This window comes from Prionailurus bengalensis, chromosome B3, assembly GCF_016509475.1.
Source record: "Prionailurus bengalensis isolate Pbe53 chromosome B3, Fcat_Pben_1.1_paternal_pri, whole genome shotgun sequence".
NCBI classification, from domain to species: domain Eukaryota; kingdom Metazoa; phylum Chordata; class Mammalia; order Carnivora; family Felidae; genus Prionailurus; species Prionailurus bengalensis.
In genome coordinates, this window is record NC_057355.1 from 50477501 (window position 1) to 50495069 (window position 17569).

The window sequence follows — 17569 nt, forward strand, 5'->3', positions numbered from 1 at the left end:
AGTAGGTTAGAAAACACAAACCAAAACCCCATGCTTTTTAGCTGATATTTAAGGTCCTTCTCAACCTAGCACTTTCCTATCTTCAAAATCCTTAATGTCCCATAAAAATCCCTTGTGAACCTTATTCATCTACCACACTCAATCACTAATTTCCACATCATTACCCATGCCCATATAGCCTTAAATAATAAGAAATCATTTATGTTTATTTTGGCTTCAAGACCACCTAGTTTTTCTTTCCTGCTTCCTATGGTTCCCCCTAAGTCACACGGCTGTCTTATCCCATCAATGATCTTCTTACATGATCAATATAACATGCACAAGGAGAGAGATGGCCTCATGCTTCTGCATCCTCTAATTAGAATGACCCATTGAATAAACAGTGCCTTTGGACCTCCAGTGCACTCAGTAAATGTGTCGATTTCACTTTGAAATTTTACAGTTCTGCTCCTTTAGTTTTCCCTTCTCTATTCATATATATGAATGTATATATTCACATATGTTCATATATTCATATTCATATATATTCATATATGTTCATACATATTCATGTATATATTCATGTATACATGAACATATATATTCATTTATATTCACATATGTGTGTGTGTGTGTGTGTGTGTGTGTGTGTGTGTTTACTGTGTTCATTCTGCCTGGACCAGTGGTTTCAATAGAATTTGGATACTAGAGAAACTTGGGAATTATTATATCAGAATATTTATTAGCTAGATAATTATACTGTAGGCAGCTCAATAGTGAGCGTGAAATAGCTCAAGTATAAATAAGTCACACTTCCATTAGGGAGATGTCTAATGGTGAGTTGCAGGAAACGTCAAGTTTCTAAGCAGTAATAAATAAGACCTGTTTTCAACTTTGACTCCAAGAAGTTGGCCCTTCTGGCCAACATAGTGAAATAAACCCTGCCCATGCCCCAGCTTGCAATAATAGAAGACAACGACTTATCTCAGTTGAGACAAATATCTAGCTAATAAAAGCAGACAATTACACTGCAAGACACAATGAAAGGTAAGTCTGTCAGTATTTGCTATGTCTTCACTCAAACATCAATTTTTTTTAATGAGACAGACCTGAATTCTATTTACTATAACTTCCTCAAAGGAGTAAAAGAACAGATTTCTGTTCTACCCAAGTTTCTCCTCATTGTTGAAATAAAAAAATGGGCCCCCAGGTCCCTCTCTTCCATGTTCCTTTGTCTTTCTGGAGATGGGTTCTACTTTGGTTTCTCAAGATATGTTTTCAAGAGGCAAATAATCCAGTCTAGTGAAATATGCCAAGTAGGAAACTGGTATAAACAATTATTTTTCCGAGCTTGATTCTAAGCATTTTCTAAGGCAGAAGCCCAGAAAAGTAGAGCTACAGAGATGAGGTATACTGCCTAATTTTTTTAATGTTTATTTTTGAGAGAGAGAGAGAGAGAGAGAGAGCATGAGCAGGAGAGGGCCAGAGAGATAGGGAGACAGAATCTGAAGCAGCATCCAAGCTCTGAGCTGTCAGCACAGAGCCCAATGCAGGGCTCAAACCCACAAACCTCGAGATCATAACCTGAGCCGAAGTTGGATGCTTAACTGACTGAGCCATCCAGGCACCCCTTATACTGCCTAATTTAAATCTTTAACCAATAGCGTACTGTGAGCTACATGATGATAGGTGTGCTAGTCATCCCAGAGAAACTCTCTCATTGCCAACTGGGGCACTCAAGTCCCCCAGTTCCCATCAGGTGGCCAACTAATCCTGGTGTGCTCAGGACTTTCCCAGGTTTAGCATGTGAAACCCCGGGTTTCCTGTGAAACCCCTCGGTCACAGGAAAGCCTACCACTGGCCACCAACAGCAAAGTTTTATTTTCTATACTGTATCATAATACAGTTACTTTTATGTGTGCTAAGTCCAAGAGCTGAGAGCTATGAGCTAATTATGATCATAATCCATATTTCAAATGAGACATTATGTTTCACAGGTTAAATGACTTGTCCAAGTTCACCCAGCTAATATATGATAGAGTTGACTTAAAACTTAGCCTTCTAATTCCAAATTATCTGTATTTGCCATTATAACACGTGGTTTGTCTGTCTTCTTCAGAGATTATATAGAATATTCTGCTGCTTAGGTTCCACTGACCAAGTGGAAGAAGTGAAGATATCATCTGTCCTCACTTCGTGTTTTGTCTCTAGTTTGTGTCCTGTGAATTGTTTGTACCCAGTTGGCAAGGGAGAATTTCAAAACTATTTCCCAAACAAACAGCTCAACTTCACATAGCTTTTTGTTTCTCCTTAAAAGTTAGTCATTTGGCACAATACAAATACACACACACACACTCAGAGACGCGTGCGTGTGCACACACACACACACACACCAGAATTCCTTTCCCCTGATGTTCAAGTTCTCACAACTGAATTTGAATTGACATGTCAGGTTCTTTGTTCCCTTATGATAAAGCTTCTCACAAGAACTCCACTGTCCTTCCTGAATTCGGCGGCCCATCAATTTCATGACTGCTAACCCAGCCATCCATAAAATAGGTCTTGATCTAAATTCCAATTGTGATCCTGTCCAAGTACTCTCTTCAGATTCTGCATCAATTGGAGGCATATAGACGGGAGAGAGTTTTCACAGACCTCAGGACATAGAACAAATCAGAGTCTCCACCCTGACCCAGATAGGAAACTGTTATGTGCTAATCCAAGGTTTTATTCACTAGATAGCTTTGGTACTTCCCACACTTGATAAAAATAAATTCATCTTATTGTTATGCTTTGGGAATTTTCTGAAACTTCAGTTTTTGTAGTTGCCACTATGACTCTGAAAACACCAAGTCAAGGATTGTTTCCTGAAGGGATCTTTGTATGTAAAGATTATGTGGCAGATGGTATCATCTTGCGTGAAAAAAAATCGATTCAGATTGTTCCCAGCAGTGATGGCTTTTACCAATCTCATGCTTTGGCCTTTCCTACCTGCGACCTTAGAAACTGAACATCAAGATAATGAGCAAGAGTTACAGTGATGTTTATCACGGTTGACAGAGTTATGCAGAAGTACTCAAAGCAAAAGAGATGTCTGCTATGCCTGAGTGCACTTGCTCATGGACACTAATGTCTTTCTAAAAATTAAGTTTCTCGTACTTTTGGCAGATGACTCTACTCTAGTTAATGAAAAGTACTACCTTTTGAAAATGAATTCACAGCTTCCTTCTTCTTATTGTCATGATCCAGGAGTTATTGTTCAACTGCTATCTTCCTCAGCACCTGAGTCATTTTCGCAAGATGCAGGTATTCAAAATTATAGACGTATCATTCAAAAGGTTAATATATTTAATATCTTTAGTCAGGCAAAGTTTCAGCTTACTTGTCTAAATATACCTTCCATTTCTCCCCTAACATACTGACACATTATTCTCCAACATAGTTTCTTGCCTGTGACACTATTCAAGTTTTTATACTGCTTCCTGCTTTTACACAACAACGTATCCAAATTCTACCCAAACTTCAAATTTCAATTCAATGTCATCTCCTCCATAAAGTCTGCCTTGGTAATTCCAAATCAGAAATCTCTTCCTCTCTTAAGTTTCCACAGCACTCCATCCACTAGAAAGTAAATCACCCTGTACTGCAGCTGAGATAACTGGGTAAATAGCAGAAATAAGATTCTGATGCTTTCATAGCAGTTGATTTTTTAAAATTATTCCAAGTACAGAGGATGTCACATTATAAGTACAGGTAAATATATGAAGTATCAGTCTATGTTCTTCAGATTATGAGTAACAGGTAATTTTGAAGAGCATTTCATTGTAGGTACACGTGGGTATGGTTGATCATAAAAAATGGCCTCGGTTGGGGCGCCTGGGTGGCGCAGTCGGTTAAGTGTCCGACTTCAGCCAGGTCACGATCTCGCGGTCCGGGAGTTCGAGCCCCGCGTCGGGCCCTGGGCTGATGGCTCAGAGTCTGGAGCCTGTTTCTGATTCTGTGTCTCCCTCTGTCTCTGCCCCTCCCCCGTTCATGCTGTGTCTCTCTCTGTCCCAAAAAATAAATAAACATTGAAAAAAATAAAAAAATTTAAAAAAAATGGCCTCGGTTCTCATTCCTCCAATTAAGAGTCAGGGTCTATGTCCATGTTCCTTGAATATGGATTTATGAATTGTTTTGAACAATACAATGTAGCTAAAATGATGGTTGTCAGTTATTGCCTTGGCTTCAAGTGGTCTTGTAAGCTTCTAGTTGTTTCCCTTAGAATCTTGTTTCTGCCTTATGAACAAACTTGGTCTGTTCAGCTAGACAATGAGTAGCACATAGTCCAATTCCCTCTATTGCCCAGACAGTAGCCAAACACCCACAGACATGTGAGAAGTAGCCCCTATCCAGCTGACCATACATGTGTTAAGCGAAGGCAGACAAGATCTGTGGATTCATTGTTTTAAGTCACTGAGTTTAGGATGGTTTGTTACACAGCAATATCTATCTGATACAGTGATCTCATTGGGATATAACATTAGTATGAAGATGTAATAGAATCTTCAGATTGGAAGAAGCTTTAAAGAATCACACATCTGATATGTAAATTTCCTTTGCAACATTTCAAACAAGTAATCACTCAAGCTATTTAAATAGCTCTAGAAATGGGGAACTTACTTTTCACAAAGAAAGATCTTACTTTGCAAATTTCTCCTCATATTGAGCACAAGTCTGCCTAGTGTATTTTGCCCCATGGAAAGCTCAGGACAATTTAATACCCCTTCCACACCTACTTTCTTCAATATTTGACAGCCTGTAACATACTTTTACCTAAACCTTCTCTTTTCCAGATACAGCAACCCCAAAATCTTTGGTGTTTTTTTCCTATGGTATGATTCAGGACCCTTCTTCAATCTGCTTATTTGGTTTTGTTTGATCTTTCTCTTTTGTCTGCATCTGTTAAATTATTGTTCCCTGACCCAAGTCCAGAGGTCCTGAGAGGCAGCAGGATTCTATACACAGCAGAACTTCTGGTCCTACTCTCTTACCTCTGTAAGGCTGCTTTCCTTGTCAGACTATCACCAGAATCTTATGTGATTCATCACCAGATGCAGTGAATATTGCGAATCTTTTCATGTGTTGACATTAAACATCATTTTCCCTTCTTCTACAGACTCTAAAACTTCCGTTTATCCATAATTGTGTTAGGGTGGTTCAGAAACGTTCCAGTTTTTTTTCCTTTCAGACACGTGGTGGAATTGCACCTCAACCTTCCCTTTAAACATGGTTATTTGCTCTTTCCATTGCAATATTAGCAGAAGGGAGGCAGGTCACATCTGTACGTTAAGTCTTAAGAGTTTGACCCCTGTTTGTCACATTCTCATTTCTCTGCAGTGCAACCATGAAAGCATGCATTGAAACAAACCTCTACCAGCCTAGTACATCCAGCAGCTATAAAGAGAAAAGTGTCTCCTCCTCCCCTGTATTTATAGGCATTGAAAATGTAGAATGGGTGAGAAATAAACCTTTATTTAATTAATACACAGAGATTTGGTAGATGTTACTATATCATAACCGAGCTTATCCTGGTTGGTACAGTACTTATATTTCTGGTTAGATTCAGATGTTTGTGGTATACTAAGATCTTCTGGGTATTAATTGCATCATCTTAATACACTAGTTATTTTGCCCAGCCTTATGTTACCCTGAAAGCCTACAATGAGATCCTTTATATTTCTATCTTGTGTAATTAAAAGTAATCTGTCTACAGGCAATTCCTGAAGCACTCCATAAGAGCTTCCCTGGATACAAAATTATTTACAAATTATCATACTTTGGGTCTAATCGTTAAACCCATTATTAATTCATCTAGGTGGTATTATTTTAGCGTATATTCAGAAAATCCTTAGCAAATGCCTTTCTAGGATCTAGGTAGAAATATATCTACAACACTTAGTTGATATACCTACTGAAAAGTCTTTTAATACCAATACATAATGACACATTGAATTGAAAACAAAATATGTTATTCCAAAGAACTAAACCAGAAACAAGCATAATTTATTTGCAAATTACATCAATTTGGCCAAATGGTGAAGCATCCAGGCTATGGAGCCAAGTAGATAGACACAGTTCAACCCTCAGCTCTAAAACTTAGTTACTGACGGACTTTCACCATATGTCAATGTCTCTAAGCCTCATCATTTAGGATGCATGAAAAATGGAACAACTGTAACATTTAGTTTACAAGGTTGTGATAAGTATTACAGGAGGTAATGCACAAGAAACCTTAGATGCAGGCCTGTTACATTGTAACATTTCAAAAGGCATTATTTATTATGTTTTTATAATCATTATGAATTTAAGATAGTATCCTATTTTTTAAATAACATCGACAATGTTTCTTTTTATCTCTCTACTTTGTACTGTTTCTAAATGCTAAGGAAAACTATGATTTGCCTGAGAGGCTCAATCGGTTAAGGATGCGACTTCAACTCAGGTCATGATCTCAGCCGGGCTCTGTGTTGACAGCTTGGAACCTAGAGCCTGCTTCAGATTCTGTATCTCCCTGACTCTCTGACCTTCCCCTGCTTGTGCCAGCACTCACTCGCTCTCTCTCAAAAATAAACATTAAAAAAAAATAACTAAGGAGACTGGAAAACAGTAACTGAGCATTATGGCATGGTTCTGACAGCAAGCTATTATTTAATAAAGCATTGTAGATTAAACAAACGTTATTTTTTCTTTGTAATTTTTTAATGTTTGTTTATTTTGGAGAGAGCGAGAGATACAGAGAGAGAGAGCAAGCGAGAGCACACACGTCGGGGAGGGGAACAGAGAGAGAGAGAGAGAGAGAGAGAGAGAGAGTATCCAAAGCAGGCTCCAGGCTCCAAGCTGTCAGCACTGAGCCCGACACAGAGCTCAAACTCACGAACCATGAGATCATGACCTGAGTCATGATCATTTATCAAAAGTAAATGAATTAAGTAAAAACATACTCAATATATTCTTTATTGGGAAATACAATAATCAAGCTCAGTGCTTCTCTTTTCCTAAGGTGCTTTATATATGTTAGATACACTCAATAGCCATATCAATTACATTTTGGAAAGAACCAGCAGGTTTAGGAACCATGATGTTCATTATAATTTTCATCTCATCTAGTAGGGTTATTTTCAATTTTTTTTTTTTTTTTTACTAAAAATGGTGATTTTCTAACACAAGGGACTATTCTCAATATAACAGATATTTTCCATAGTTACTGAACTGGCACTCTTTTAAGACTGACTACTTGAATATTATCTTTATAAAGGATCTCCATGATTTTAATTTGCTACTCCTCAAACACATAAAATATCTGGAAGGCATTCAAGAATTAAAGTTGGTTCTGTATGGTGTATCCCTAAAGACTTATTGGTTTTCTAATAAACTTAAGCCAAGCCAGAGACTTTGAAGTCATAATTAAAGATTTGTTTTAAAGAACAGTAAATTAATAACATGTAAATGTTCAATAAACAAATTGAACACAGAAGGCTTCAGAAAAATGTGCTTCTACAAAGCCTTCCTTTCCCCCAACAAATTTGCTCTCCTCTAGTTTAACAAGGAATTTTATTTTTCTGAGACTGGACTGTCCTCAGTAGCTGCTACATTACATTGAAGGATCCTCACATGATGTTTAGAATCCAAAGAAAGTATGGCAAACAATGGCGTGAGACATGTTTTTTCGAGGTGCAGCTCAGAATAGTGACAGAAATCTTTGATAAGAATCGCGAAGATGAGAAGACAGAAGTAGCACCATATCTAAGCTTATGTTGGATGCCTTAATTGTTCCAGCAGAGCAAACATGTGGCCTCAGGAGCTGGGAGTAGAACACAACTTCTATCACTCAATTTGGGATTCCTTTAAAGTGCATCTCAAATACTATGAAGTTCGTGATCTCAGAAACTAAGGAAAGGCACAGACTCCTTGTTGGGTGTATTTTCAACTGGCGGTCACTTAAAGATAAAAGGAAAATCAGGCCATTTCTGAGAAGCCAACCAGGGCTGTGCACAACTACATAAGGCTCCAGTGCAATGAACTAGCTAAAGAAAAGTTGTCAGAGTTCATGGTGGCTGTGGTTTCCTTCTCTGAAATGAAGACATTATCTGTATCTTGGGTTGATACACAAGAGGGGTCATATGTGTACTCTAAATCTAAAACATACACCTATCTTTAAGGGTAAGAATAGCCTTGTGGCACCTGGGTGGCTCAGTTGATTAAGCATCGGAATTCAGCTCAGGTTCATCTCAGGATTCATGTGTCTGAGCTCCATGTCGGGTTCTCTGCTGCCAGTAAGGAGTCTGCTTCAGGTCCTCTGTCTCCCTTTTTCTCTGCCCATCCCCTGCTCATTCTCTCTCTCTCTCAAAAATAAATTAAAAGCATTAAAAATTTTTAAAGAATAAGGGGGACTTATACAATGAGTAAAATTTGTGGTTGTCCTTGTTTGCAACTGAGGATGATCCTGAGGTATTCTTTTATTATTGTTATTATTCTTAAATATTAAATAGTGAAAGTAAAAATGAATTTGGAAAAATTTTTTTTATGTAAATCCATTTAAGGACATAAAAGGCTTCTATGATGATACAAATCAGGTTTCTTGTAGGTGTGTAAAGATGGAAGAATCTGTTCAACAATCTCATTGGGGATTGGGAGTAGGGGGTCTTATACAGTATCCCTGGATTGACTGTGTCTAATACTCAAATGTCCTTTCTGTTTTGCGCTCTATTACTAGTAAGATAGAATGTTAAGGCACAAACTCAGGCCTGAATAGGAGATGATGAAAAAGCTGTCAATTTCTAACTCTGTCAACTATAAGCTATTAGTTGTTTGAGCTTAACAGCTTCATTTTCTTAATCCTTTCATTGAGTACTACAAATTCTCTGCTACTGTGTAGGAAAACCAATATTCCTAAAGAAAATGACTGATTTAGATTGTAGATCCATAGATCCCATGTCCAGGTATGTGTTCCATGGTTCCCAAAGGGTCCTTGGTTGTGGTCCTGGGGTCTCATAGGTCTACACATTGAAAGAGTCAGCCTAGCACCTGGTTTCTGTGGCTGGTGTCAAAATGTAGTCTATTGACCACATGATTTTCTAAATGGATAAAATATCAACAGAAAAGATGCTTCCTGAGTAATTTACAGGAAGCATTCCTGGAAGCATGCAGCTGACCCTGAACTAGAGAACTTATTGCTGGTAGTAGGCCAAAATTAGATAAGGAATTTGGGAGAGAAGCAGAGGGAGAAGACGGCATAGGAAGCCAATGCCAGCTTAGCAATCAGTTCTTAACACAAGAGTTTTCAAAAGTTGGTGGCCCTATTGCTGCCACCTTTCTCAATTAAGAGGTTCTTTATCTAGGCCAACCCTTTGTATTAAAAGATATAAAGTGTTTGCAGGAGGACTGTAGGCAGAGTGCTGAGGTCTAGTGGGTCTGGTACCATCAAGGGTCTATGAAAGGGCTGAGACTTGCCCTAGCCTCACAGTAGATTCTTTTCTGGCTGACATAACTATCCTGTGACTTGAGTGCATCTGACATCAGCTAAAAGATGCCAGGTTTTATTCAACCTTTAATGGATTAAGCAAGACAACTCCTTTTATTACTCTTATAAAGAGCAAGGTGAAAAGGGTCATTCAATTATTAATTACAAAAGGTGTCCTTCTTGAAGTAATAATGGAACTGATTAAAGGGAAATTTTAATACACTGTGAATTTTTATCTAGGGTATTCTAAAGTGCTAGGTTTTTCAGATGCAAGAATAAAAGGGTAAATTTTATATCTAAGCATGAATAGAGTAATATTTTTATGGATTCATTCAACACAACCTTCACATGTTTCTCCCAAGTAGAGAAACAAGGATTTAAGATCAAAAGCAAATTGGCCTCTGATCAATTGGGGTTAAATCTAGTGTGAGAAAAGATCCTTGATTTTGTTTTGCCTGTAGGGATTTAGAAACACTGAGTTGGTGGGGGGGGGGGGGGGGGGGGTGGATCCAGCTGTTTTTAATACTCCCACTACTTTTCATATATGTCTCATCATGAATCCATGATTGTTTTAGAATTTTTTTTCCTAAAATGCAGCAGACCTGGAATCTTTTATGAAAGAATTCTAACCAACTTATTGAAGAAACTGACAATCTAAAACAATATTAATTTATGAGTGAGGTCCTCATATGGGCAAGGCACTATCATAAGCTTTAGGGAGGAAAACCTAAGTGAAAAACACCAACTCTATGTCTTTAAAGAGTTTAAAATAAGATTGAAAGATACATGTTTTGTTAATTTATGAAATTAAATTCTTATGTACCATGGGAGTGACACAAATAGGAACAAAAAAGGGAGACTAAGAATTCCTTATTATAAAGAAATAGAAATCAAGAAGAAATAGAAATCAAGATATTCAAAGCCATGTAGAAAGATCCATACTCTACACTGCAGAAATAAGGAGCCATTAAACATATTTAAGTAGAAAGGACTGTGCTTTAAGAAGATTAACCTTTAACAGTGTATAGATTTAACTTAATGTAGAGCAATTAATGAAGGAAGATCAGTTTGTATTCACCTAGGTAAAAGGTATTGAGGATCAAAACTAGATTAATGGCAATATGAATTTAAAAGTTGCAAAAATTATGAGCATGATGATTCGAATCGCTATTCAATAATGAATTAAGAATGCAGACCTGACTGCATCTGATAGCTCTTATAACAATTAATATGCTCTAATCCAAATTTATTTTTACCTAAATCTATAGTGAACTCCTTCTGCACTGATGCCCTTGGAGGGAAAGGAACTCTTACATAAAAACAACTAACTGCAGAATAAAAGAAAGACAAAGGCTCCCATTTCCCTGCAAAGAGTCACCCGCCACTGTTATTGAACCAAACTTATGTGGAGCCTGTCATTTTCTTAATACTTTGCAAACACGGTTCAAAGCAGGCAAGAATATTTGTGTAGCATGAACCACTGACCCAAGGAAGGGATTATAAAAATAGAAACAGAAATTTTCTAGGTTTAGGAGAATTTGTGAGCCTTTCTTTGCAAAATAAGGAAGTTAACTGAGGAAATAAGGGCAAATCTCATTTATAGACTAGATGGGAAATAAATCAAACAAATTCTCAGCCACCCAAGAGGAGACTTCTCCTATTAGAAAAAATGAATTAAGAACCTCTAGAGACTAAGAACAACCTTAGCTTCCGTCTTAAATAATTTTAGGCACTGACCAAACATGAAGGTCAAGACTAGGAGTGGGAAATAGTTCATGAGGACAGCATATGGCCTCTCCAACTTTAGGGAGAAATACAAAAGCAATGTCAGAATTATGACAAATGTCAAGAGTATATTAAACCAACTGTTTCCACATATTGTACAACCTAACTCATGTCAGATTTTTTAACAATAACAAATCACTATTCTAATCACTAGTTTAAAAGCAAAGAAATTATTCAGAACATTGGCTGATAATTGCTTGCGCATACTCACCACATTATGCATTCATGGCAATAATTGAACTACCTTCAAAATCTCAGCAAGTATTGTTATACATGCACATGTACCCCCCCCCCCCCACACACACACACAAATACACATACAACTTTTTTTCTTCAATTGTACCTCTTGGAGAGTGAGGTCAAAATGGAAGTTTGTCTTTTTCTATTTGGCCATCTCTTAGTATCCTACATTTCAACAATCTCTTCTTCTCACCTCTCTCAAGATCAACTATTTCCTGCCAAGTTTCAATAATCCTGGTAGTGGTTTCCAAGTCATCACCAGATTCCTAGAGTTTGGAAAGGTAGCTATAGTGTGGTTCAGAACCATAACAGGGAATAAACCGTCCTTTACAAACTTTTGAGGAACTTTCATGAGAGCTATCCTGCAGAAAATTTGGATAACTAGAGAAGAAAACAAACAAAGAAGATCAGAATCTCCCCTCCCAAACTGTCTTTCCCCTCATTCTCACCACTGTTTTATGGACTCTGGTGCAGACAGTTGTACCTTAAGACTAAAAAGATAATATATAAAAGCTTTGCAATGCTCATCTTGCAAACAATGTAACTGTGACTACCAAAGTCCAGTGAACGGTGAACTTAAGTTTTATGCAACCATAAAACCAAAGGAGTATAATTCTAATTTTAAAAAGTGATTTATATTTGGAGAAGGTACTTGTTTGATTTCATTCACTATCATTTATTAAAGTACTTTTATCAATATGACTTATCAAAGCTGAGTAGCCATGGACATGAGTCACACAAAATTCCTCAGGGTAGATCTTCTGAGAAAAGTGTAGTTGGATGACCGCCTTCAGCCACCACACTTCCAGAATCCACTAAAGCATTCATCCCAAGGCCACACTCACCAAGCTGATACAAACCAATGACTGGACATGGTGGAGATAATAAGTCTGCACATGGGTCACATTATGTACAACGTGGGACTCTTCTAACAGTGTATCTTTTATCTCAGACTCCCTATTGGTCTGGCACTTTTTTTGTAGCCTCATTTGTCAGTTTAAAGATTTTTATGCCCAGTTATTCCTTCCCCATCTCCTCTCACAGAAGTCAGGCCCATGTCATGGTCCAAAGGCTTTTTTCATCTACTCTTGCTGTCTCTCCACTTTAACTGGGAGGTGTTTCTCCCCCTAAAAGCTCTTGTACTTGTAACATCTTCAGGTGTGCTTCTAGTATGACTCTTAGTGTACATATATGAAAAAAGTTAACTAATTCTTTTAAAATCACTGAGATAAGTAAACTGTCAAATTTAACACCATCACCAAAACATGCATTTTTCCAGATTTCTCTTTTCCTTTCTTCTAGATCGTTTCTCTCTCTCTCTCTCTCTCTCTCTCTCTCTCTCTCTCTCTCTCTCTCTCTCTCTTTTGCCAGAGCCTGTCTATATTTTATTTTGACTAAGATAGGTAAAATGGAGTCAAGTTTGCCATGTATTTTCTAGGAAAATTGACATGAGATGTACAGAGAGATAAGCAGAGATCAGAGCAGGAGGTTAACAATAATCTGGTTTCAGTGCATACATCATTCCTTCATTAGCACCTGAGAAAGGGGAGGGAAGGATCAATGTGGTTTGGCTCTAAACTGGTTAGGAATGTTGAAAGTACAAGAGTGAGGGATGGAGAATTATCATGAAGCAGGGACTCCATTCTGAAAGTTAGCTCTCATCTGTTTTCCAGGACAAAAGAAGTTGTAATATTTATAATAATTGTAGTAATGTTTCATTCTACAAAAAGTGTATTTTAAAATATTTATAGAATAAGTAAAATAAGTAAATCCTGTTAAAAGAGATTGTCATTGAAGGCCATACTCAAATGTACTCTTTGGGTTCTTCAAGAGGAAATAAGCATTCAGATAATGGCAGATTCTCTTGATTACTGAAAATTATCACCCCTTTCCCTTATCATCATACCACTAAAATCCTTTGGGAACTCTTTGAAAAGAAATTTCTGGAAAAATGAAATGGAAGGGAATTCAAAATGCCAAGATAATCTGTTTTAGGTAACCATTTACACAGCTTACACTTAGAACAAGGGTTTAGATTAACTGTTGCTTTGACATTGATAAAACTCCATATTCAGCAATGAGTTAGGAAAGCAAGATGTTATCAAGTATTGGATGCCACAAGCAAGAAGGAGTTACAGAAACTCTAGATCAAATAGTCGGATAAGTCTCCAAGATCATGATATACATGATTTTGTAATCGAATTGGAATTCATCTTAATTATTTTCTAAGATAAACTTTCATTTTGTCAAGTTATCACTTTCTAATAAACTTAAAGAGTCCATATGTGTGGGGTATGGGAGAGAAAGTCATCCATTTATTACTTAAATTTTCTAAGAATCATCCATAGTGATCTTTCATTGCAGCTGGTTTCCTAATACATTTAAACCATTGTGACATTGCAATAGGGATGTGAGTAGGTCTTCACATATTTAAAGAACATTGAAGAGTTTATACACATAAAATTAAGTAATTAAGATGTGACTTATTATTTGACAAACATCAGACTTTTGAAAAAAAATTCAACTATATGTGATATATGTTATTTTTCAGGAGCTCCATATTTAAAATTTTTAATTTTACATGTTTAATTTAAATCAAGTAACATGTGGATATACTTAAAGAGTGAAAGTATTATGAAACCTAACCATAAAACTATTTCTTTGCCTGAAAAACCTTAATACATGTATCTAAAATTTGCTTATATTTCTATCACACATACATATGTTTGTGTATTCTTTACTATTAATTTAGAGAGAAAGAAAGAAAGAGAGAGACAGAATGAGTAAGTGCAGGGGAGGGGCAGAGAGAGATGGAGGGAAAGAATCTCAAGCATGCTCTACACTGTCAGCACAGAGCCTGATGGGGCTCAATTCCACAACCCTGGGATCATGACCTGAGCTGAAATCAAGAGTAGGACACTTAACTGAGCCACCCAGGTGCCCCGTGGGGCACACACATATGTTCACACATACACACATATGTTCAAAGGTCAAAACTTTTAAAATGAATCTATCTTTCTATATGTCTATACTGTGCATAAGCTTTGTTCGATAATTTCACTTAAAAATCTAATGTATTTGTTGTTGTATCATTTGCAATACTGGAACCTAGAAATATTCTTGAAAATCTATTAACAGAAGATGAATAAATAGTCTAGTAATATTTTGAAATATTTGCATCACTTAGGAATAATGAAGTGGAAAGTTTTCCAAGACATGCTTTTATATGGAAAAGAGAAGAGCAGGGGGAAGAACCCCAAGTTGCAGAGGCAGAATAGCCTATTAAATAAGGTCACAGATTCTAAAACTAGACTAGCTGGGTTTGGACACTCATTTTGCCGCTCAGTAGCTGTATGGAGGGAAACGATTTTTACAATTGTTTCATACAACAATTCCCTAATCTGTATGATGGTCAACTTAGTACTTACCTCACAGGGCCATCTTAAGGATCAGATCAGTCATTATATAGGAAAGAATTGTAACAATACTTGCTAAAATGTCATGACTAAATTAGTGTTTATTTCTATGTAGAATGGCTTAGTTTATGTTGCATGTACAGAGATACACAAACTTACTTATTCTATAGGAACATAAACATGTATGCAAGCATCAGAAAAAGGCCTGTGAACCTACGTGCCAAACTGATAACAATGTGTAGCTATAGGCATTAAAGAAGATCCTTTGTTTTTTGAGTATTTTACATGCAAAATACAATGCATACATTATTTTGTGATTAAATCTTAAATATTTCCATCCAACCATGAAGTAACTACAAAAAGTAATAAAGTTTACATTCATCTAGTTATTGACATATTCATGCACATTTCATTAACTGCAAACAAGCAGATCAAAATATAGTCTTAATTGTATTACTATAAACTCATTTACATAAAATTATGTGTTTATATTTGTGTATAGAGTGCTAACACTAATAGCTAATCCATTTGGGTCATTTTGACCTTCTTTATATATAGACACATTTAAGTATAATTACATATATGCACACACATCTACCCATTAAAAACAAACTATAAAATCTACCTTTTTGTGAGATAAGAAAACAATAGTAAAGCTAGTTAATTATACCATCATGCAACAGCCTGCATTCAATATGCTTATGGCAAGAGCACAGCCAAGTACCATTGATAAATGGAATGAATTAAGAAGATTATGAATGCACTCACCCACCAATCGCCTGGAGTCCAGAGAATTTGGCAGCCTCCAAATCATTGCCACTTACTATTCGAGCCTTAAATGAAAAACAAGAGAAACACAAAAGAGAAAGAAACATTTAGCATACTATAGCTGCACACACATGAATTTGGGACACGCGTCAACTGCACTAGACATGTAACACCTAGTATGACAGATGCTAAGCAGGGTCAGCTCCAAGTCAAAGCTACTATGTTTTTGTGAGTGGAGGTTTTGAAATTAGCTGTCAGCATTTCAACAAAAGCACTGGCACAGTCCAGGAAAACATATTACTAATACTCTTTGCCCTTAAAACTTGCTATGTGCAGTGAACATGAATCAGTCAGGGAGATCATGATTAGCCAGACTTGAGAACAGATGCTGAGTTTGACCGTAGCAGACCCCTAGGTTGGCAAGTATAAGCTAAGTAAGCGCAGCTGGCAAGGTGTAACCTCTTCATAAATGCAACATATTGGGGGCACACTTAAAGGACAACCAAAGGATGGAAAGCTGGGATAACATGCACATTTCACAACTAAAACAGAGGAACCAAAATAGGTCTAATATGTCACAAACAAACATGTACAAAAGACAAGATCCCTCCGGAGAGAAGAAAAAGTATGATTTAAAACCTTTTCATCCACAGAACTGCTATCTGAAAGAGAATCAGGAAAAGAAGGAATAAATGTTAGACAGAGTACTTTAAGAAATCATTTAAACATATACATGAACAAAGTGTTACTATTTTACATTGTTTAAAGCCATAAACAAAACAGAATTGCAAGGCTGAACCCGGAGGGAAAAAGGATAGTTTGTCCTCTTATTTGAAAGAGCTGAAAAATGTGCCCGAATGCTTGAAAAGTATCGAAGAGTGATTACAGGATTTAATGAGACAATGTGTCATATGGAGAAAAGAACGCTGTTGAATCAGAAGTCTTCAGAAGTGCTCTGCCACTTACTAAGCACATTGGGCAAACTACCAAGTTCTCTGGAGTCTAGAGTCTAGACCCAACTCTGCAAAAAGTCATGAATTACTTTGCCTATTGGCCTACAAATAATGTTCAATCAATTGAGATCAAAATATGTGAACGTCAACCTCAGTTGACTACATAAATTAATTAGGTCTTAGTAAGGGATTATTATTTATGGCTTGTCATAGAGCTCAAGAGTTAACAGATATACTCCACTTTGCAAATAAAAGATATACTCCACTTTGCAAATAAAAGAACTGATGCCCAAAGCAGTTAACTGACATGATTAAGATCACAAAGCGAATCAGTGGCAGAAGTGGGACACAAATCGAGGGCTCCTGACCCCCTATCTGCTGCCCTTTAAATCCCATGTTCCAGGTAAATTGAACAAAACAGAGGGGTGGATGGGCCACAGTTCTCCAGTGCAATTTAAGAGACATCGAAGGGTCAGCATTCCTCTTGGGCCCAAGGAGACGAACAATGGACTCTTTCTGTTTTTAACTCAAGTCTGAATCTGCCAGGGTCATCATGGCATGGTCCATTTCTATCTCACACACTAATATTGCTCTTAAACTTATTAATTAATTTTTGCTTATTAGCATGAAGCAAGAACTTCTCAACAAATACAAGTTGGCAGAAATCTAGAGCTAGAATGTCCTTGGGGTTCATGTAGTCAAAACCTTTCATTTTTATGGATGAGCCCCAGCAATATAAAGATTTATCTAGGTCATGTAGCTCATTGACAACTTTTATTGATAAAAATCTGAAATGCATTTGTTTTCTTGACTAATTACGTATGCTTAATTATTGTAACTATTTGTGTGCAGTATCTTAGATATTTCACAAACCTCAGAGTTAGATCTTTGAATACAAAACAAGATAACAGCACAAGTAGTAAAAA

The 17569-nt window shown here is 36.8% G+C and overlaps 1 protein-coding gene across 4 annotated transcripts in view; it reads right to left on the reverse strand.

Moving 5' to 3' along the window:
- The window catches only part of UNC13C (unc-13 homolog C), a 617803-nt gene that overhangs the window by 443440 nt on the left and 156794 nt on the right, over positions 1-17569 (reverse strand). For all 4 annotated transcript variants that reach the window (XM_043555384.1, XM_043555383.1, XM_043555386.1 and 1 more), the window contains exons 7-8: positions 16330-16352; positions 15691-15755 (exon numbers count right to left, since the gene is read on the reverse strand). In XM_043555384.1, the coding sequence (XP_043411319.1) occupies positions 15691-15755; positions 16330-16352 (88 nt within the window). The remainder of the gene's footprint in view (positions 1-15690; positions 15756-16329; positions 16353-17569) is intronic.